Raw genomic sequence first — 23,663 nt, 5'->3', positions numbered from 1 at the left:
GTGCAAGAAAGCCCAGGTTCCCAGTCTCTGCCTGCTCACACAAGCATTTTGGGGATCCTAGTTATGACCTTAAGGAGAGAACCCTGTATCTGAGGACAGTGTGGTGTATTGGGGAAAGCATTGCAATTAGAAATAGATTCAAAGTTGGGCAATACCACTTCAGATTTGTGAGTTCTGTGCAAGTGACTCAGCTGTCCTGAACCTCAATTATCTCATCTCTTACAGGGGATAAGACTGTGAGCCTAGGTCATGAGCAAATTGTGACTATTAATACGACGGCATTAATGAAGCACTACTGCAGGTAGTTGGCACAAATCAATGTTAGTTGCTTCCCTCCAATTCATGAGACCCTATTGTTTGTCTGTCCTGACTGCCCAGTCCTCTCAACAGACAGATACTGAGCAGCACTCAGGTGCCACAAAGCCACTTCATTGTGGGATTAGGACCTGTCACAGGAAAAGGCCATAGACAGCAGTGATGAAGTTGGGAATATGGGCAGAGTCCAAGCCCATCCTGCCTGGTAGTGAATGAGGACTCCAATATTCCAGTGTCCTGGATTTATCCCTCTTTCTCCATCTCTCTGATTATCCTGATGCTTTATGGAGAGGATTACTCCTTCCTGAACTTGTAAACTTAAGTAGTCTATGGCATTTGGGATTTTAATAAAAACCCCTGCATCCATTTTGATAATACTCTTCTTTTATGCACAAGCCTTACATAAAGATCATATACAGTCTCTCACTGCACTGCATCCAGCCTTCTGGTCAAAATTACTTCAAATACTGCTTACTGATAACTGATATTTCCTTGCCAATGAGGTTGTGGGCTTAAAAAGGCAAGGCATAGGCTTTGGAATCAGACAGAATGGATTCAAATCACCTGTCCATCACCTGTCAGATCTAGAACCATAGGCAAGGTATTATACATCTCGAAGTTTCAGGTTTTCCTCTCTAATACTGGGGTATTATTTCCTGAATCATGGTAAGACAAATATGATAATGTACAATATGCAAAACGCCTCACTCATAGGAGGTGTCCTGTATGAGGTGACAATGCTTCCGCTGGAAACAAAATGCAAAGATCTGAGTGAAGAGATTCAGCGTCTTATCTTCAATCACACCTAGGCCACGGTAACTGAGGTATTAGATCTTTACTGAACCCAAGGTTTTATGCCACTGATGAAATGTGGAACTATACTAGAGATTATAGGCAGGAAATCATCAATCAGATTCTAACAAGAAGCTCCAATATAGGTACTATATAAATGAAGAAAATGGAACCAAAGCTGTCTAGGTAGAAGTTGTCCTTCAAACACACTTTCAGGTGAGAGCAGCAGTGCTGACTAAAGGGGAGGGAATGATGACATATTTTGGAGAAAAGCTTAGTAGAGAGGGCTGGTTAACACTGCAGTCACTAAACAACCACCCATTCTGACATCTAGAACGTGAATGAAGAGATGAGGCCCCCAGCCTGGATTTGGGGATGTGCCCACTAACATACCCAGCCAGCTGGCTCTATTCCTCACCTCCCTCAAGGCTTGGGTATAAAGGTGTAAGAGTTCCTGGATGGTGGTGATTGTTGCATCCTAGTCTTTAGGAATGACAAATAAGAAGTGACTCAAGAACACAGAGAAGTGATGAGCACCTGTACACACACACATACACACACACGTACACACACACGCATCTGCTGTAGGTGAAGGATACCCATTCTGCATTGAGCTTTATGTTCAAGTGACCTAGCTGCCAGGAGTATGGACTAGATTCTCACCTTTTCTGAAGGACACCTGGAGACCAGATTTAGCCCACAACTTCTGTGGTCCTGAACCTCACACCAGCATCAGAGAGAAAAGCCATGAATGAGCCTGGAGCGTACTCCTCAATTCACCAGCTTTAGAAAGGGAGATGTGAAGACTCAGCTCTACCCACCAGGGAGGGGACCCAAGGGGACGGGGCACAAAACTCTAGGTTAGAGACGTGCATTAAACATGTATTAATTGCTTGGTTTTCTTCTTACTCCCTCCAGGACAGATGCCCTTGGGCAGTGGTCCCTAAACTTTGATGGTCCCCAGAATCACCTGGGGAGCTTGTTAAAGATGCAGATCCCAGCTCCACCTCCAGGGATGCTCATTCATGAGGTCTGGGGTCAGGTAATTCTGAGGCAGATGGTTCTAAGGCAGACATTGAGGAAACAGTGTGGTTAGGAAGAACACTAGGGTGATGCTGTGTGTGTGTGAGCCCAAAAAGAGATGTGGAAAGACCTCCTTACTGACACTTCCTACCAGATTAATGTTTCCCCTAGTTAAGTCATAGCTTAACATGTGAAGAGGGATTTTTCTCCCAAGTGGAAATTCCTTTTTGATTTGCTGCTTTTAAAATTAATTCTGCTTCCTGATGGAAATTCAAATAACATAGATATAAAAGCAAAGGATTAAGTCAAAGTACTTCACCTTTCCATTATTCAATTTTTATCCTTCTAAAATGGTTTTTATTCATAAAATTTTATGTTTACATAGTGGGATTCATTTTATATGGTATTTTATAGCTTTCATTTTTTTATAGTAATTTATTGTTATTATGTTATTTGCATTTCTACCTCTATACATATCAATACATAGAATGTATACAATATCAGTACATCAGTCTACTTAAAATTTTTGTTTCAGTTGATCTCATATTGAATTAACACAAAGTTTCACTGTGAAACTTTATTAAAGATTATACTACGCCTTCAAATCTTCTCTTGTGTCAGTTGTCTGATCAAGGTTACTGTAATATCTCCAAAGCATCAATTTTAATGGGCTCCATTGTCTTGGTTCCCCAGTGCCTGAGGTTTGCTCCTTTGAAAAGAGAAAAAACTAACTTTGCAAATGCCCAGGAAAATAGGTGAAGAATGGACGTCCAGGCTGAACCCCATGGAAAGAGAGGCAACAGAGTTAGATTGTCTTCATTCACCTCAGGGATCGCCTAAGTTAGAGCTTACCGAATGAAATAAATGAATAGTAAAGGAAAGTTACTATCATAATACTCTACACACGTATCAAATATCAAACTTCTTTAAGAAATTTTGATTCCATTTTCGCAACCCAAACAGACTAGAGTTGGGGACATCACTACAGCCTTAAATGTCACTTCAGATGCTGGTAACATACTAATTAGTCTTTTTATGTATACAATTGGATAAACATATTACATTTTGCATAGGGCAGACACACACACACAAAAAGAAGAGGCAAAGAAGGGTAAAATAGCCTCAATGCCCATAATAACAATAATATGGATTGGATTCAAGGCAAATCTATGGGCTGTGTCAAGAAACACTGCAAGTTAAATGAGGGCTTTTAGACATGAATAACATGTAACAAAACCTTTTTAATGTCTTGTCAAGAACTCAAGTGTCCCTTTGTGGAGGTACAGATGCTTTATAACAAATGCATGGTTTTGGGCAGGGTGTGTGAAATAAATGTTAGTTTAAAAATAGTAAAATATTTTGAATAACATTAGCAAAGTTACAAGTCACACTGAAATTCCACGTAGCTTAATATAAAGAAGAAGCCACCAATGGACATAAGAGTCAATCTTTTTCAAAGCTATGTGGTTTTTTCACTGAACATATACAGTCTGGTGTGATGGCATGAAGCATGACAAACAGGGTCTGATGTATGTATTGTATATGAAAGAGAAAAGAAAATCTGATAGATCAGGAAAGATCCTCTTATACTAAAGATTGAAAAAAGGAATTTTCTGCAGCCAGAATTAATCTGAAATATCAACATGAACCACTGATTTCTCTATTCCTAAAATAATTTAAGCGTTCTCTTGTTTCACTCTACCCACTCTCAGAATTCATGGAAGGTGTTATAAACCTGCATCCCACCACTTCCATGATTTAATTTTTCACCCCAGTGCTCTTCAACTCACAGTTCACACATCTGCTGTGTCAGCATCATGTGGGAGCTTGTTAAAAATGCAAATTCTCAGGTCTTATCCAGAACTAAGGAATTGGAATTTGTGGAGGTAGATTCCAGGAATCTCTGCTTTAACAAGCTCTCCAGGAATTCTTATGCATGCAAAAGTTTGAAAAGCTTTGCTTTTGTATTTCATTTGGGAAAGCAGGAAGTCCATGAAGGATAGCCAGTGCAGAATCTGCAGTGGCATTTGTAAGAAAGCAATGATGTTTTCAGATCGTGCACTGTAATTTTACTGCATGTGCAAGGAGGCCAGCATGAAGTGCTCTGGATTTGGGGGCTAATCAGTATCAACCGCATCGTGTTGGCAAAGGGGGATCCCTGGTGAGTCTCCATCTCCTCCAGGATCCCCCATCATCAGAGTTGTTTTTGTAACCTTTTATACCACAGGCAGAGAGTAATAAACTTCCTATTATTTAAGTGACAGCTACTTTGGATTTTCTGGTTATATAGACCCATAATGACGACAAGAAAATCCTGCAATGTCTGCATAGGAGATAGGGTAGTAATATAGCTAATTCTGTAGATTCTGGGGCGTGTTAAAGGGTGAGATTATGAGTCCAAAATATACGGGTTTCCAAAATTCTCCTCAAATAAAAGATAACTAACCTGTATATTTTTGTATTATTTATGCCCCTCAAGTGGCAGAAATAAGTAATAAATTAATTTAGCATTTTCTGATCAAAAGTTGTTTGTGAAGGAAAGCTCTGGTTTTTAAATTTTTTTATTGAAGTATAGTTGATTTACAATGTTGTATTAATTTCTGCTGTACTGCAAAGTGATTCAGCTATACATATATATATGTATATATACACTTTTTTGTTAAATATTCTTTTCCATTATGCTTTATCATAGGAAAATGAATATACTTCTCTGTGCTATACAGTAGGACCTTGTTGTTTATCTATTCTATACATAATGGCTTACATCTACTAACCCCAACCTCCCACTCCATCATCCTCCCCTAGAAGTCTGTTCTCTATGTCTGTGAAGCTGTTTCTGTTTCATGAATAAGTTCACTTGTATCATATTTTAGATTCCACATATAAGTGATACCACATGAGTTTTTGTGTCTTTCTGTCAGACTTACTTCACTTAGTATGATAATCTCTAGGTCCGTCCACGTTGCTGCAAATGGCATTATTTCATTCTTTTTTATGCCTGAGTAGTATTCTGTTGTGTATATGTACATCTTCCTTATCCATTCATCTGTTGATGGACATTTAGATTGTTTCCATGTCTTGCCTATTGTGAGTAGTGCTGCTATGAACATAGGGGTGCATGTATCTTTTTGAACTATAGTTTTGTCTGGATATATGTCCAGGAGTGGAATTGCTGGATCATATGATAATTCTATTTTTAGTTCTCCGAGGAGCTTCCATACTGTTTTCCATAATGATGGTACCAACTTACAGTCTCACCAACAGCGCAGGGGGTTCCCCTTTCTCCACACTAGGAGAGCACTATTAATAAGGGAATGAAAATCTGGTCAACAAACATTTACCAGGTACATTCAACACGCCATCATTTGTCTTAGGGCTTGGAGACCTAAAATCTTGAGATATATTCAAATGGAAAATCAAATACAAAAGGTGAACCAAAATGAGGTTCTGATTTAGATAAAAGTTGGGTGTCACTGTGAGAAAAATGTTGCTCTACTGAAGAGTTTCCCAAGGGCTCCTTTTATGTCCCAGTTCCTAAGGCTGTAGATAAAGGGGTTCAACATGGGTGTAACCATGGTGTACATGACAGCCACAATGATGTCCTTGTCAATGAAATTGCTTAATGTGGGGAAAAGGTACTGTCCAAATATTGACCCATAATACAGAGACACTACAGAGAGATGGGAGCCACACGTGGACAAGGCTTTGCAGATCCCCTTGGTTGAAGGGACCCTCAGGATGGCAGCCCCGATATACCCATAAGATACCAGGATACATATGAACGGCAGAGTAATGACCACCATCCCTACTGTGAACATGAGCAACTCATTCAGGAAGGTGTCTGAGCAGGACAATTTGAGCAGAGCACCAAGGTCACAGAAGAAATGGGGGATAGTGTTAGCACAGAAGGATAACTGGGTCAGGAGGAGGGTGTGGGAAAGAGAGCTGGCACCAGACAGGATGCAGGATACAGCCACTAGGAAGGCACACAGCTCCTCCCTCATGATGGTGGTGTAGTGAAGGGGGTGACATACAGCAACATAGCGATCATAGGCCATTGAGGTAATAAGGAAGCTGTCCAGGTCAGTAAAAAATATGAAAAAATACATCTGTGTCACACATCCTGCATAGGGGATGGATGGATCCTGAGTGCGCATGCTCATCAGCATCTTAGGGACGGTGACAGATGAGAAGGAGACGTCAGTGAGGGCCAGGTGGCTGAGGAAGAGGTACATGGGGGTGTGGAGGCGAGAGTCCAGCCTGATGAGCAGGAGGATGAGCAGGTTGCCCAGCACCGTGGTCAGGTACATGCCCAGGAACAGGGCGAAGAAGCCGCCCTGCTGCTCTGGTGGGATGGGGAGCCCCAGGAGGAGGAAGTGCGACACGCTGCTCTGGTTCTCCCACCTCATGCTCCTCTTTCCTCTGCTGGGGATGAAGAATGGTTGAGAATATTAAGGTCTCTGAAATAATCAATTTTAACCGTCATATGAAAAATGTATATGTTTTATTTTGGAAAGTGGGAACCTTAACCTGTCTCTCACATATTCCTTAAACATTGACACATAAGGGAATTAGAAAAATTATCAATGAGGGGATGTTAAGGAGACCCACCTTTTCCTGTTTCACTGAAAAATACCATTTGTGCATCTGTGTCTCTGAGGACAAGTTCATGGAAAATGATGTCTCAGCCATGTTATTGTCCCATGAATCCCCTGTGGGGAGAATTCCAGATCATCAACCATAGCACAGCAACCTTTAGAAGATTTGACCTCAACAACCACTGTTAAATTTCAGGTGGGAGGAAGACTTTTCAAATAAAAGGATGCAAAGAATAGTGTTGCATTTGTTAAAGAACACTCATCTATATGCACATATTTTGGTATTTTTTTCATTTCAGAAAGGGTCCATAAGAAACTCTGCGTTATGTTAATCCATTCTTCCTACTGCAGCCAAAGAGAGATTTTTTTTCAAAAAGCATTTATTTTTTTAAAACCTAAATGACTTCCCCTGTTTAAAAACTCTCAAAGGATTCCCGTTGATCTTAAGATGAAATGTAAGAACCATAGTATGGCTTAAAGATCCTAAGAAATCTGTGTGTCTCCTACATTTCCAATCTCTTCTTCCTCACCCCCACCTCCCTCAGCCTCACTGACTTCTCTGTTCCAACTTTCCTGGAAAGACATGTTTCCATTTGATGTCATTTGGACTCCCTCCCTTTGGTGGTTGTGGGTTCCCTGGGATCCCGTTATGTTGAGAAAGCAAAGACCAATCTGATTCCCAGGAAATATTTCATGCAAACTTATTTATGGTTTATTTTCTACTGTCAACACATAGAAGGGTAAGTGATGATGAAACAACATCTTAAGTGATAGCTACAAAGTATATCTTTTTTAATACATTTCCTTTCTTCCCTACGCAACATGACACCTCATTAGAAGCATTTGCCATTTATCACAAAGGGGACTCAAAAATATCCCTTCTCCTACATTCAGTAACTGGACTATGTCAGCATGTAAAGCAAGTGGAAATTCTTCCTGAAAGACTCTGCTTCCCTGTATCTCTGTTTTATCTCTTGCTTCACTTTTCTCTCTTTTTGCTTTTTTCTCTCTTCCTGTCTAATCCCTTCACTGTATTTTTCTTCCATTTTCTCCTTCCTTCTCTCTCAGTTCTCATTCTCTCTGTCTCTGCACCTGCATTCTTTGTCACTCCAAGTCTCTATTCCATCTCCCTACCCTCTCTTATTTTCTTTCTTTTTTATTCTCTCTTCTCTTCCATGCCAAATTCAGCTTTCTGATTTTTCCTCTTCTATACCCATATGTGAACCCATATTATTGCTGAGGGAAAAAATATCCATTCCATCCTTAATACAGACCTGGCATGTGTTTATGATCCAGTGTGTAGTGGGTAAATATGTCCTGAGATTCTCTTTAGGGATCCTGAATATCAGCTTCCAAGATCCTCAACATTTCTTGAGCTTCAAAAAGAAAAACTACAAGCTCAGACTCTCAGTCCTGTCTTACCAGCCCCAGATTTATGAATTGAGCTGTATAACTAGCAGAGGAGAGAGCCCTAGGGGGTAGGGGGAAGACCTTGTAATTTCCAGTTAAAGACGTCCATCAGACTTGGGTTAATTGCCCAATTCCTCACCGCACCCCCCCCTTAATTCCTGTAGGAAAGATGTCCCATGGGAGGGATGTTTGTGCTAGGAACCATGTAGAATGAGCCCATGGAGGAAGGATCTTAGGAACACTCCATCTCCTTTCTGTTCCAGGTTCTGTTTCCCAGCCTTAATCACATTTTGGCATAGGATAAACTCCAGAGAGTTTAAAAAAAGAAAAGAAAAGAATTACTGGCTCCAACGAGGTTCAAATAGCCAAATGACTAAATGGCCTCTGAAAATTTAGGTAGAACAGCATCCCACTGAAAAGGCTCTTATTGGACCATAAGCACCAGGTAACCCAAAGGAAATGATTTTGTGTTTTTTTCTTTGCTGGTGATGATTATGAAATGCAAAGTGGCAAGAGGCAAGGATAACCACTTTTTTCTTTAGAGAGGTTATTGTTTTCTTGACAAATTTAGGTTGGGTTACATCAAATAAAAATAGTTCTCAAGGAAGGAAGAAAAGAGGGAAGAATGAAGGAAGGAAAGAAGGAAGGAAAAAGAGATGAAAAATAACCCACAAAGAAAACAAACTCGCAAATGGGAAAAAAAATTTCTGATGACATGCAATCCAGAAAAGTTGACTCAAAATTTAAAAGCTTCAGGTTCTTTAAAACTGATGAAAATGATCATTTTTTGTGGCACTAGTGGTTCCTAGGTGTGTGGTGCACAGGACAAACAGGGAAGTGTTTAAAGCTTGAGATAATCTCTGAAGGTTTCTTTTGCCCTGCCTTCCTCTTCTTAAAGTTTGTCAACCCATGGACTTTTCTTCCTGGACCATCTCTTTCCCGTGAGACTCAGCAACCATTCACAAAACTATTTAATATTGTCATTACTTATGAAATAAAGTCATGATTATATAAATATTACGGCCAGGAAATATTTTTAAAATATATAAATGTCTCTAAACAACAAAATATTTTCTTTAACATTTTGGAACTCATCCTTCTACATTTTAAGAAAACAATAATCTTCATTTTTGCAAATAGTTGTAGATATGCCTATATACAAATTTTCTATGTTCTTTCAAAAATTATATCATAAGCTTTTCATAAGCATCATTTTCATGGTTCTGTAATATCCCAGTGGGTGTGTACCACAGTTGCCTTAACCCCTCCCTCATTGATGGAAACTAAGTTGTAACTACTTATTATCTTTTAAAATTATACTGCAGTTAGACATCTTCCTAATTATGAGTTTTTAAAAAACCCTTTTATCGGTGCAGGGCAAATGGTTCAACATGACTTCCAAGGTTCTGCACCATTCATTCCTGCTAATTTCTCTGGCTTTGTCCTGAACCTCTTCCCATGTTGAAGTGTACATTTCAGCCATTCAAATTTTCCTGAATACTTTCTTGAATTTGTCACCTTTTCTTTTCTCCATGTCTTTTCCTATTGCTCTGGTTGTCTCCCCTCCAAATGCTCTGTCTCTAATGACTGTCCACGTCATCTTTTACTTGTTTTTGTCTTAGTCTCTGCTTACCTATAACTTCCTGAAGCCTACCTCGCTTGACTCCTTCAGTTTGGATTTGACACCCCTCCTCTGTGCTCCCATAGCTCTGAGCACTTGCCTTTATACAGGGCTTGACACACACTGTTTTGTCTCTCTTGCTCACTAGATTGGGAGCTTTTTTAGGGCAAAGAAATGTGTTTTGGACTTCCCAAGTGGCACAGTGGTTAAGAATCCGCCTGCCAATGTAGGGAACATGGGTTTCATCCCTGGTCCGGGAAGATCCCACATGCCGCAGAGCAACTAAGCCCATGTGCCACAACTACGGAGCCTTCACTCTAGAGCCCGCAAGACACAACTACTGAAGCCCATGTGCCTAGAGCCTCTGCTCTGCAGCAAGAGAAGTCACTGCAAGGAGAAGTCTGCACACCATAAGGAAGAGTAGCCCCTGCTCTCTGCAACTAGAGAAAGCCTGTATGCAGCAATAAAGACACAATGCAGCCAAAAATAAAAATAAAAAAAAGAAAGAAATGTTTTCATGTCTTTACTCAGAGACCCTCACAAAATTCTTGCCCCATAGTAGTTACACAATATTTTTATGAATGAGTAAATAAATGATATTGAAAAAATAATGAATCAAATGCTATCTCTTCCACTTGATTCTGTGTCTCTTCTTTATTTTTGGTGATCTGAAAGGAGTAGATTTCTTTTTTTGTTGTTGTTAATTTTTATTGAAGTGTGGTTGCTTTACAGTGTTGCATTTGCCTCCACTGCACAGCAAAATGAATCAGCCATACACATACAGATATCCCTCCCTTTGGGACTTCCCTCTCATTCAGGTCACCAGAGTGCATTAGGCAGAGTTCCCTGTGCTATGCAGTATGTTCCCATCGGTTGTATTTTATACATAGTATCAATAATGTATATGTGTCAATCCCAGTCTCCCAATTCCTCCCACCCCACCCCTTCCCCCTTTGGTAGCCATACATTTGTACTCTATGTCTGTGTCTCTATCTCTGCTTTGCAAATAAGATCATCTCTACCTAAATGGACTAGATTTCTGAAGGATTCTCACACTCATTCTTATGGTTAAAGAATATATTTTGAGCCCTGATTATGTGCCAACTATTGTTATATGTCACAACTGACCTCCCCCCCAAAAAACAATCCCTGAATGCATTCAATTATTTCTAAGAGAAGAAAGAAAAATCTCTATTTGTGAGAAACAGACGCCAAATTATTCTTTGGTAAATGTCTTTATTGTTGTGGCTCGAGCAAGGGTTGGAAAAGAATTTCCAGACACAAGGCAGATAGGAAAATAGAGTTTATAAGAGAGAGAAGGGATGCTGCAAAGACAGCATGACAACCTCCTGGCAGACCAGGGAGAGCCAACCCCTTTGCGGGCTAGCAGCCAACTTTTATAACCCCTAGACAAAGAAAACTCCTGCTAGGAGAATGGCATTAATCGATTGATCAGTGGGCCATTAGGCAAAGGGTGTCATTAGGTGATAGGCCAGGATCCTATATGTTGACGACCTTCCCAAATGTGAGGTCGTATTATCAGCTAGCCTAAGTCAAGAAATATAGCCTAAGTTAGGATACAAATCTTGCTGGGGATGGGGTGGGAGGGAGGGGTCAAGCTAACTCCGGAATTGAGTTGCTAGGCGATAAAATAACTCTGACTTTGGTTTAGGGCTCCACATTTATTCCCCAGGGACAAGTAGAAACTCTCCTCCTAGTTCCAGACTGAATGTGCAAGGAAGAAATCCACAAGATACAGAGCTCACTATGACAAGACAGGCATCATGGTGCCATGGAACTGGGCTTTAGACGTGAAGTTAACATGTTTGAGTTTGAATCCTCATTTGGCCATTTTCTTTTAAGCCACTCTCGTTGCAATAAAATGGGAAAACTACTATCTACCTCAAGAATGATTGGGAGGGTTAAATGAGCTCCTAGATATGAACATTCTTTAAATGAATCTGCAAATAATGAGTCCTCATTTGCATTCCCAAAGGAATTGGCTCTCTTTAGCATCTGATGAAGGCACATCTCCACTGGGAATGGTTAAGGGAAGTGCACTTATCCCTCCCACATTGTCCCTCACCAGAAATTTGTGGCGTTGGTCTCCTGGGTCCCAAACCTGGCTGGTAAAAAAAATACCTTTGTCATTGCTTTGGATCTGGTGAAAAAGAGACTGTACCTATTCCCCACTTCAGGGTTGAGCTTGTGACTTTGTTCCAGATCTAAATCTTTTGGAGAGAAGATGAAAAACTAATTCATACCTTGGGGGTGAGAGTATTTGAATTTATCACTCCAGAGCTAGGTAAGGGCAGTGCTTTTAGACTTCAATCAGCAGTAAATGTGGTGTATGTGTGTGAGAGAGAGAGAGAGAGAATGGTCTGCTACAAAATCTTGCAGATGATTATACGTGTGCCAACCACTTTCATAATTTTGTTGTATCATCTCAAATAACTGAGGTAGACATAATAATTATAATTCCTTGGGGTTGGTACTTTTCCTTGTAAGAAATTTTTCTTTCTTTCACAGTTTTGCTGAATATCTGGCATGAATGTGAGCTGTGAGCAAAACCTTCCAGGTTTAAGATAATAATAGTATAACCTGCATTGTCTCTGCAAATTTGTAAAAGATGCCTATGTACAATTTTCTATTATGTTCCCTCAAAAATTATATCATAAGCTTCATGAATTCATTCTATTGGCTTCATGGTGTTACTTCCAATCGATGTGTACCACAGTTGCCTTAACATTTCACCTATTGATAGAAATTAAGTAGTCTATGAAAAACATTAACCAGACTTTTGTCTTGGAGCTCTGAGAAATTTGATTTATGAGCAGCTGTCTTTTTAAATCCAGTAGCTTGTCTCCTAGTCTCTCTATTCATTTCTGATCATCTGATTAAGGACTGAGGCAGCAATCCACCCAAAGGCTTTGGGGAAATTACAGATCTGATCTTCTGCTCTAGAAAGAGGAGCACGTATCCAGACATCTCTTTTCTGTCAAACCATACTCCACAGGAGTCAGTAGAGCATGGTGGCTAGAAACATGGGTTTGAAATCAGATAAATACAGGACTGAATGACCTATGCATCATTTTCATACACATAAGTATATGTATCCATCATATACACGAATTTTCAGCTACTGGATTAAGTTGGCTGATAATTATATTCTTCCTTTCATTCAGTTGGGGGTGGGGAACTGGTGGTACATGGTTGCCTTTGGAATCCAGTTGACAACGTATTGGTGAGGCCAAGTCCTTCATTATAATCATGTCTGTTTCTTTGCTGTTTACTTCCCTCTACTATCTTATTGGTTTGTGTTTGTAAAAATACATTATTTGTTATAATTGGTATAGCTTTATGATGTTTTGCCAGGTTACAGTGAATCTCTGCCTTCTCTTTTAAAAAATATATAGAAATTTTTATAAATATTGATTGGGGTTGGAAAATAAATCCCTTTTAGGCTATTTTAGAGACTCTGAAAAGATTAGAATTCCTTTTAAAAATTACATTTGGCTTTTAGATAGTACTTCTTTGAACATCATGCCGTGTAGCAAATAAGTAACATGGGACCCCAGGATTATTAGGATTAAACCTGAGTCTTGAACAAGACCTGATGTAAGTTTATTAAAGAGGCTGCAATGATGAATTTAATTGGATGTGACATCTTTTATCTGATCAACAGCTTTTTACTGTGCATGTTTTAATCATCTTTGATAGATTGTGGGTCTACAACCAAGGAACTAATTAGAAACAACCATGGAATGTGAAGAGAAGCAGAGGATGCTGAATGAAACAGATGGTTACACACAAAATTATGAAGGGCAAAGAGATTTCTGATGTCAAATAATTTGTTTTGCTTTCAGAGGACAAGCTTTGGAGTCAAAATGCTTGGGTCCAAATCCCAGCTTACTGTCTTACCTCAATGACTGTGAGACTGTCTGCCTCAGGTATCCCATCTGGAAAGTGGAAATAATAACTGTACCTACCTAGCTCCTGTTCTGAAGACTATAGTCAGTTACTACAGTTACTATATATAAGCTATTAGAACAGTGCATAAGGACAGGATTTAATAAACATTAACTGTTAGTATTGTCATTCACAGAGTCTGGCAGATTGAGAAAGAAACCTACACTTTTGCTGCATTTATCTAACAAAATATGGTACAAATGTCAGACTACATGGTTGAAGACCTTCCCGAAATCAAAAGAACATCTCTATTATGCTCTGCCACGATGATCACTTTTTGAATGCCAAGACACTCCACCTTTCCCCTTCAGCTGACGGTGGGGAGAACCAGAGCAGCATGTCCCACTTCCTCCTCCTGGGGCTCCCCATCCCGCCAGAGCAGCAGGGCGTGTTCTTCGCCCTGTTCCTGGGCATGTACCTGACCACGGTGCTAGGCAACCTGCTCATCCTCCTGCTCATCAGGCTGGACTCTCGCCTTCACACCCCCATGTACTTCTTCCTCAGCCACCTGGCCCTCATTGACGTCTCCTTCTCATCTGTCACTGTCCCTAAGACGCTGATGGACATGCACACTCAGGATCAATCTATCCCTAAAGCCGAGTGCATTTCACAGACTTATTTTTTCATACACTTTGCTGATTTGGACAGTTTCCTGATCACTTTGATGGCCTATGACAGGTATGTGGCCATCTGTCACCCTCTGCATTATACCACCATCATGAGTCAGAGTGTTTGTGTCATGTTGGTTGCTGGGTCCTGGGTCATAGCTTGTGCTTGTGCTCTTTTGCACACCCTTCTCCTGGCCAGGCTGTCCTTCTGTGCTGACAACATCATCCCCCACTTCTTCTGTGACCTTGCTGCCCTGCTCAAATTGTCCTGCTCAGACACTTCCCTCAACCAATGGGTAATCTTCACTGCAGGATTAACAGCCATTATGCTTCCATTCTTATGCATCCTGGTTTCTTATGGCTGTATTGGAGCCACCATCCTCCGGGTTCCCTCTACCAAGAGCATCTGCAAAGCCTTGTCCACTTGTGGCTCACATCTCTCAGTAGTGACTCTCTACTATGGGGCAATTATTGGTCTATATTTTCTTCCGTCATCCAACAACACCAATGACAATAACATAATTGCTTCATTGATGTACACAGTGGTCACTCCCATGTTGAACCCCTTCATTTACAGTCTGAGAAATAAAGACATGAAAGGGGCCTTGAGAAAACTCTTGAGTAAGAAAACATATTCTTCCAACTGATATTTACCTTTCTTTTAAAACATCCAGTACATCTGAAACTAACACAGCATTGTAAATCAAATATACTCCAATATGAAAAAAAAACTGGAACATGAAAAAAAGTAAACAAAAATAAATAAAACATCCATATGATTTTATTTCTTTAATTATATGTAAATACAAACTATTAAAAATATAGCTGACTCATCTGCCTTTCTTAGCTGTCACTCAGAAATATTTGCTGACATTATTCTTGAACCTGTTAGAGGAAATAGTAAGGTGGATATGCTTTATAGGACTTAATTTGCTCTTTTCTTGGATAATAGACATTGTAAAATACTTTGAGATGCTATGTCACTTTGGCTGGTATCATTAAATAGAAGCTGTCGGGGCTGGCCCTTCTCCAAATTTTAAAGTTTTATAAAACTTTCATATCTCCATTTCTAAAGTATTTTCCATTTTGGTGAGAATATAACTCTTCCTGTACCCAGGTACCCAGGCATCCAGAGATCCTGAGTCCTGCTAGAACTTGCAGGAAAACATATTAACTTTTTCTATCATCACATAATAAATGCACTGCTTTCTCATCGTTCAGAAATACAGTCCTCACTTCCTTTCTCCCCAAACCCTTGAGGACTTTCAACAACTAAATAAATGCCACCTCCATTGTTTTGGGTACCAGTCAAAGAGCTTATTATATGTTAAAATGATCAAATTTAATCCTGACAATAATCCTCAGAGATACGTTGAGAAACTCAGGCTCAGAGAGGTGGAGAACACTTTAGGGTCACAGTTAGTGAAAGCAAGAATTGAATCTTGGCTGTCTGACTACAGAGTTTTTCAGCCAAGGAGTAAAATCACTTATACACAACACTGTGTCCTGAGAAGGAATAATTAGTTCAGCCTAGTGGCAGAGGATACATGAAAAACTTCCTAGAGAAGATGTTGCTTTACTTGAGACTTGACAAAATCAGAATTATCTAGACCTACCACATTCTATCTTGTCCTGATGATCGCAGGCAGAGGGAGCAGTGTGTTTCAGGATGTCAAACTGAAAGGTCCAACTGAGCCACCAAGATATGATAGACACCAGATACCAAAGTGAGTAGTAAGACATAAAGTGAAGATATTTATAGGAAATGCCCAGTAATCGATTTCATAACTCTTGAGGCTCCCAACCTAGATGTGGATCTAAAAGAATGCTAAGAGCTAGAGATGAGAAGTTCCTGTAAAGATGTTTCTTTTGGAGAAAATACTTGTGTTACTTATGAATCTTGTTGAAGCTTGGCTGATCCAGCTTGGGATGGTGGTTTTTCTGGACTCAGCTGGTCTCACTCATGCTTCTGTGGCCAGCTGCAGGTTAGTTGACCTAAAATGGGCTCATTTGGGTGGTTCTTTCTGACGCATCCTTTATCTTGTTCCTAGAACTCGCAGCCTCCTACCCAACCCGCCTTTCTTGTCCTTACAGACTACTAGATTGTCTGCTGTTAACTTACTATCACCATTGCCCGCTTCTAAGGCTTCCCCTGGCTTGTAGCAGTGAGGCTGGAAACTACATTTTCTAGATTTTTCGTTTCTGCATTGTTCATGTTTAATGCTTTCCAGTGAGAGGAACTCATGAGAGATTTAGAGAGTGGAAGAGGAGAAGCCATTACTCTCTGGAGGTAATTGCATTACAGGCAGAAATATAGGCAGAAGTGAGGTTCACAGAAGTTTCCCAATGAGCTTCTAAGAGCTACCTGCATTATGGCAACAGACTGAGACATTTGGTGGAGTTTTTCAGTGATTCTCGAGATGTGCAGCTACCACCTATTAATCTTTTACCACTTCAGGCTGAAATATTTAGTTTTAGCTCTTTTAATCTTCAAGGACAGCTTCCCTGACCTCTGTTCTCAAGCTTTTGCAACAGTTGGCTAAGCAAGCACATTTGTTCTACTCTTCTGAACAAATCCTTTCCAATATACTTCCACTAAAAAATTACCCATCATTTATCTGCATCTATTTTTTGGAATACAGGTGAAATTGCCTAATTGATACTTTCATTTTCAGTTGGAGACATCTATTGCTGAGTACTGGAGAAATAATGAACTCTTTAAAATTTAATTAATTTTTAAAACTTCATTATTCATATAAAGAAACATTAAAATAAATCTCTACCTTGTACTGAATTAAAAACAACTCCAAGTAAACTCAAAATGGATGAAAGGCATAAATGTAAGACCAAATACTATACAATTCTTAGAGGAAAACATAGGCAGAACACTCTTTGACATAAATTGCAGCAATATCTTTTTTGATTCACTTCCTACAGTAATGAAAATAAAAACAAAAATAAACAACTAGGACCTAATTAAACTTAAAAGCTTTTGCACAGCAAAGGAAACCATACACCAAATGACAAGACAGCCCACAGAATGGGGGAAAATATTTGCCAATGAAGCAACCGACAAGGGATTAATCTCCAAAATATACAAAGAGCTCATGCAGCTCAATGTCAAAAACACCCAACAACCCAATCAAAAAATGAGCAGAAGATCTAAGCAGACATTCCTCCAAAGAAGAGATACAGATGGCCAAAAAACACATGAAAAGATGCTCAATATCACTAATTATTAGAGAAATGCAAGTCAAAACTAGAATGAGGTGTCACCTCACACCTGCCAGAATGACCATCATCAAAAAAAATCTACAAACAATAAATGCTGGAGAGGGTGTGGGAAAAAGGGAACCCCCCTCCACGCTGTTGGTGGAAATGTAAATTGGTACAGCCACTGTGGAGAACAGTATGGAGGTTCCTTAAGAAATTAGATATAGATTGAAGTAAGTCAGAAAGAGAAATATAAATATCATATATTAACGCATATATGCAGAATATAGAAAAAGGGTAGAGACCAACCAGTTTGGAAGGCAGAAACAGAGACACAGTTGTAGAGAACAAACATATGGACACCAAGGGGGGAAAGTAGGGGGGGTTGGGGTGGGATAAATTGGGAGATTGGGGTTGCTATATATACATTACTAAGAAAAAAAAATCAAATTGTACACTTTAAATATATGCAGTTTATTGTATGTCAATTATATCTCAATAAAAGTTCTTAAAAAAAATCCTAAATATAGAACTACTATATGAGCCAGCAGTTCCACTCTTGGGCATATGTCTGGAGTAAACCATAATTCGAAAAGATACATGCACCCCAATGTTCATTGCAGCACTACATACAACAGCCAAGACATAGACGCAACCTAAATGTCCACCAACAGTGGAGTGGATAAAGAAGATAAGGTACATATACACAATGGAATATTACTCAGCCATAAATAAGAACGAAATAGTGCCATTTGCAGCAGCATGGATGGATCTAGAGATTGTCATACTGAGTGAGGTAAGTTAGACAGAGAAAGACAAATATCATAGGATATTGCTTAGATATGGAATCTAAAAAAAAGGTACAAATGATATTATTTACAAAACAGACATAGAGTCACAGATGTAGAAAACAAACTGGTTACTGGGGTACAACAAGGGGAGGGATAAATTGGGAGATTGGGATTAACATATACATACTATGAGATCTTATGGAAAAACCCAAATGAACCTTTTGGCCAACCCAAGATATATAAAATAGATAACTAATAAGCACCTACTATACAGCACAGGGAACTCTACTCAATATTCTGTAATGACCTCTATGGAAAAGAATCTGAAAAAGAGTGGACATATGTATATGTATAGCTGATTCACTTTACTGTACAGCAGAAACTACCATGACTTTGTAAATCAACTATACTCCAATAAAAAATTTTTTAAAACTCCATATATTCAAGAACTAAAGGCAAAGTTTTAAAATTTTATATAAGAATATAGCATACTATCTTTATGTACGTGAGACAGGGAAGTCCTTTTTTAAAAAAAATTCAATATATTTGGTTTAAACCACACTGAAAATCACACAATTTACGAGCCAATGCTAGTACAAAATCCTATAGGGGGATGGAAATGTCCAAAATGTTATAAAAACTGGATTCTGTTGAATTGTTAGAACTGCATATACTACTGATATTCTATTATTCTATTCTGATGACACCTAGCTCAGGTTCTTATGCTGTATTAACTAGGGCAGGGACACTGGTTTTTCTATAAAGACTAAACTCGCTTCTATTTTCCAAGATCACAAACCTCCACTGGACTATGGACAATGCCTTGCTCATATGAGGTCATAAGATGTTTGTGTGTGTTCAACTGATATTAACATCTCTGAGTTTGAAAGACATGTACTCTGACGCTGACACCGCAGTGCCACGTCGGTCTTGCTGTAGGTTATTTTGCTAAACAGCTCTATCCTTTGAACAAGAGTACAAGGTGGACCCACCTAATGTTGAACCCACCTATAGCAAATTGTATTGGAGGAGATTGCACCTGGGTATTCCTACTAGTTATGCAAATTCCAGATACTCCCTCTGACAAGAAACCTTTCACCCTTCCTCAGATCCTGCACTTTTTCTGCTGTCACGTCCCTTTCTTGTTGTCTGTAAAATAGAATGATTGCCATTTGCGAGGTGACTTTCTCAAAGGAGCACTTTAAATTCAAGAATTTAAATCATGAAATGAAGCATTAATAACTTTAATCACATTAAAATTAAGACATGGATAGGCGGTAAAAAACGAAAGTAATAAGCTTCCAATAGTGGACAGCATTTACAGTGTATATACAAATATGACAAAGAATTAATTTCCAGAGTATATGAAGTCTATCTATAATGCAATAAGTAAAAGTGAAACAGCTCAATATAAAGGAGGGAAAAGACATATTTATTTCACAGAAGATAATTTTGTACCAATAAGAGTAATGATGGCTGCTCTAATGGTCCAGTGTGGATTTTCTAGTCAGTAGATGGCATTTCACTATGTGGTAATTCAGGGACCAAGTTCTGTGATCTCTCAGGACAGCAGGTAATCTGCTTCCAGACAATAGAGGAGAAGACACACATGCTTCTTTAAAATTCTGGCCAGGAAATAACACACATTCTTTTCCACTGGGGAGAACATGCCATGTAACCACACTGAGTTTAGTAGGAAACATGGCGGCTGCCTCCCAGGAACAGCTTTACACTTGGGAAGGCGATCACGAAATTCTGGTGGACAGCCAGCCATCTCTGCCACAAATATCCAGTAAGCGTAGGCTAAGATGCTCTATGTCATCAATTACCGGGGAAATAGAAAGTAAAACTATAATGAGATATAATTTTTTATTCACAAGAATTGTAAACATTTAGAAATTTGTTAGTACCAAGTGTTGTTGAAGAAGTAAAGTAGTAGGAACTCTCATACTCAGGTGACGGAGATTTAAACTAGCGTAGCTTTTAAAAAATTAATAGACTACTTCGTAGAGCAGTTTTAAGTTTAAGAAAAATAGAGCAGGGGCTTCCCTGGTTGCCTAGGGGTTAAGAATCTGCCTGCCAATGCAGGGGATGCGGGTTTGAGTCTTGGTTCGGGAAGATCCCACATGCCACAGAGCAACTAAGCCTGGAGCCACAGCTGCTGAGCCCACATGCTGCAACTACTAAAGCCCACATGCCTAAAGCCCATGCTCCACAGCAAGAGGAGCCACCACAATAAGAAGTCCATGCACTGCAGTGAAGAGTTGCCCCCCACCCCCTGCAATGTAGAGTAGCCCCCGCTCTCTGCAACTAGAGAAAACCGGTACACAGCAACAAAGACCCAAAGCAGCCAATAAAAAAAAAAGTGTACTTAAAAGAAAGAAAGAAAGAAACATAGAGCAGAAAATGTCCATGACATTTTCCCTATATAGTTTCCCCTATTATCAACATCTTGCATCCCTCTGGAACATTTGTTACAAGTGAACTATTATTGATATATTTTATTAACTAAAGTTCATAATTAACATTAGAAATCACTCTTTGTGTTGTACAGATTTTTAAAATTTTTGACAAATACATAATGACATGTATCCACTGTTACAGTAACATACAGAATAGTTTCACTGCCCTAAAAATCCCCTCTGCTCTGCTATACTTATTTATCTTTCTTCCCCTCAAACCCTGGAACCCTGGTAACCACTGAGCTTTTTGCCTTCTTTATAGTTTGCCTTTTCCAGAATGTTATATAGTTAGAATCATATAGTATGTAGCCTTTCAAAATGGCTTCTTGGTACACCTATTTCAGAAGATTTAGCAGTGATAGTTAGGTGGAACATACACACCTACAACCCAGTAATTCTTCTTCTGGGCATGTAATTTACATAATCTCTTGCTTATACACAACAGGTAATGTACAAAAATGTTTGTTGTAACATTGTTCATAATAGCATAATGCTGAAAATAAAATAACCATAGAGAATAGAACAGATAAATGTTTCTTTTATAGAAATTATAAACAAAAGTGTACAATGTGGTGATTTGATGTGCATATACATTGTGAAATGATTACCAAGATCAAGACAATTAACACAGCCATCATCTCCCTTAGTTAACTTTTTGGTGCATGTGGTGATAATACTTGTGATCTACCCTCAGCAACTTTCAAGTATGCAATACCATGTTATTAACTATAATCACCACACTACAATAGATCCTTAGAACTTATTCTTCTTAAAACTAAAATTTTGAACCATTTGATCTAAACCACGCACTTTCCCCTACCCCCAACCCCTGGTAACCACCATTCTATTCTCTGTTTCTATGAAATCAGCATTTTTTAAGATTCCACATATGAATGATATCATATAGCATTTATCATTGCCTGGCTTATCAAATTAACACATTGTACACTTTAAATATATACAATTATATTTGTCAAAAAAAGATAATCACAGAAAAAGAGATGTTTCACTTAAAGCCTAAAAGAAAAGGATTTTTAAAAATGTATAAAAACAGATGATTGAACTTGGTGTATCCCCCCAAAAAATAATAAAGAAAAAAAAAAGAAAAAAAAATACCCATCCACATGAATGCAATGTTATAGGTAACTATGGAACGGTTGAAGTGAGCTGCAATTAAGCAACTAAAATAAAGCTATATTATGCAATATAATTTTAAAAAAATGTAACAGGAAGTTGCTTTAAAAGTAAAAGTATAGTAATATTTTTAAAAAGAAATTACAAATAGAATTAATACTAGATTTCTAATTAAGTTCACTCAAAAGATAAATTTTAAATATATGATGGAAATAAACACAAAAATAAAATCGTGAGCCAATGAGAAGAAATATTTTTGTTATCTTGAGAAGGGAAAATGCTTTGTTACATAAAGTCTGTAAATTATTCCCTTCCCCCTGCCAAAATAGTGAAAGTTATGACTACAAAACATTTTTAAATGTTTGTAGGACAAGGGATGCCATAACAAAGGGCGTGGGGGAGGAAATGGTAGTTGTGTGGGTATGTTTGTAAAAAATTTTCGTCTCTATAATGAACAAAAAATTAAACAGAGGAGAAAACTATGTCCAAGCTGACACAGAGAGTGAAGAAAGAGGGTCACTAATCAGAGATGAAAGGATGCTCACATTGTATGTGTGGGATGGAACAGATCTTTATATTCAATCAATAGAGAAAACAATGCAGATCACTATGAAAATATTCCTCTACTGAGTATATTTCCCAGAGCTCCTTTCATTTCCTGGTTTCTCAGACTGTATATGAAAGGATTTAGCATGGGCGTGACCAGAGTGTACAATATGGCCACAATAACATCCTTATCATTGGAGTTATGGGATGAGGGGAAAAAGTACAATCCAATAATTGTTCCATAGTACAAAGACACCACAGAGAGGTGAGAGCCACATGTGGACAAGGCTTTGTAGATTCCCTTGGTGGAGGGGACCCTAAGAATGGTGGCCCCAATGCGACCATAAGAAACCAAGATGCATGTGAATGGCAGGGTAATGACCACCACTCCCACGGTGAGGATAAACAGCTCATTGACTGTGGTATCTGAGCTGGACAGCTTAAGTAAGGCAGAGAGGTCACAGAAGAAGTGGGGGAGAATGTTGTCCCCACAGAAAGAGAGATGGGCCAGGAGGAGGGTGTGCAAAATGGCACTGGCAGAGGATAGGACCCAGGACACAATTACTAGCAGGAAACATAGGTACTGACTCATCATTGTGATGTAGTGGAGGGGGTGACAGATGGCCACGTACCTGTCATAAGCCATTGAGGTGAGAAGAAAGCTGTCAAGACACCCAAGCATTAGGAAAAAATACACCTGGGAAATGCACCCAGCATATGAGATGGAGTAACTCTGTGTCCGCATATTCATGAGCAACTTTGGAGCCGTGACTGATGAAAAAGTGATGTCAGTGAAGGCCAAGTGGCTGAGGAAGAAGTACATGGGGGTGTGGAGGCGAGAGTCTAGCCTGATGAGCAGGAGGATAAGCAGGTTGCCCAGAACTGTAGTCAGGTACATGCCCAAGAAAAGAGTGTAGTATATGCTTTGCTTGTCTGGCTGGATGGGGAGTCCCAGGAGGAGGAACTCAGACACACTACTCTGATTATCCCTCCTCATGATCTTCTCTTTCGCTGGAGATGAAAAAAATGTAGAAGAATGACTATCATTATGACTATCACATGATGGAACATAGTTTTGAACAAGCCAGTACATGAATCCTAACCTGGATAGCTCATCCCTTTTTCTCCATTACTGGACTAGTGATGGCCTGACTTCAGGATAAAAGATGTCCACCTAGAAA

At 39.2% G+C, this 23,663-nt stretch overlaps 2 protein-coding genes across 3 annotated transcripts; one reads left to right on the top strand and one right to left on the bottom strand.

Annotated features, from left to right (window-relative positions):
- Nucleotides 1-5,600: 5,600 nt before the first annotated feature.
- Nucleotides 5,601-23,479, bottom strand: LOC130845802 (olfactory receptor 1J2-like). The gene is given in 2 exon segments (XM_057723553.1): nt 5,601-6,550; nt 22,975-23,479. Coding segments are annotated over 2 exon segments (1,455 nt in total).
- LOC130845803 (olfactory receptor 1J1-like) lies at nt 11,527-14,983 on the top strand. 2 transcript variants are annotated; one of them, XM_057723554.1, is made up of 2 exons: nt 11,527-11,538; nt 14,054-14,983. In XM_057723554.1, exons 1-2 carry the CDS (start codon nt 11,527-11,529, stop codon nt 14,981-14,983), a joined length of 942 nt encoding a protein of 313 aa, XP_057579537.1. The 2 variants fall into 2 exon arrangements, with proteins under 2 accessions (XP_057579537.1, XP_057579538.1); XM_057723555.1 differs by lacking the exon at nt 11,527-11,538 and having other exon boundaries at nt 14,051-14,983.
- Nucleotides 23,480-23,663: the final 184 nt, after the last annotated feature.

This window comes from Hippopotamus amphibius, chromosome 2 (assembly GCF_030028045.1).
Source record: "Hippopotamus amphibius kiboko isolate mHipAmp2 chromosome 2, mHipAmp2.hap2, whole genome shotgun sequence".
NCBI lineage: Eukaryota > Metazoa > Chordata > Mammalia > Artiodactyla > Hippopotamidae > Hippopotamus > Hippopotamus amphibius.
The sequence above is the reverse complement of the archived record's forward strand: the minus strand, read 5'-3'. Positions and strand labels throughout refer to the sequence as shown.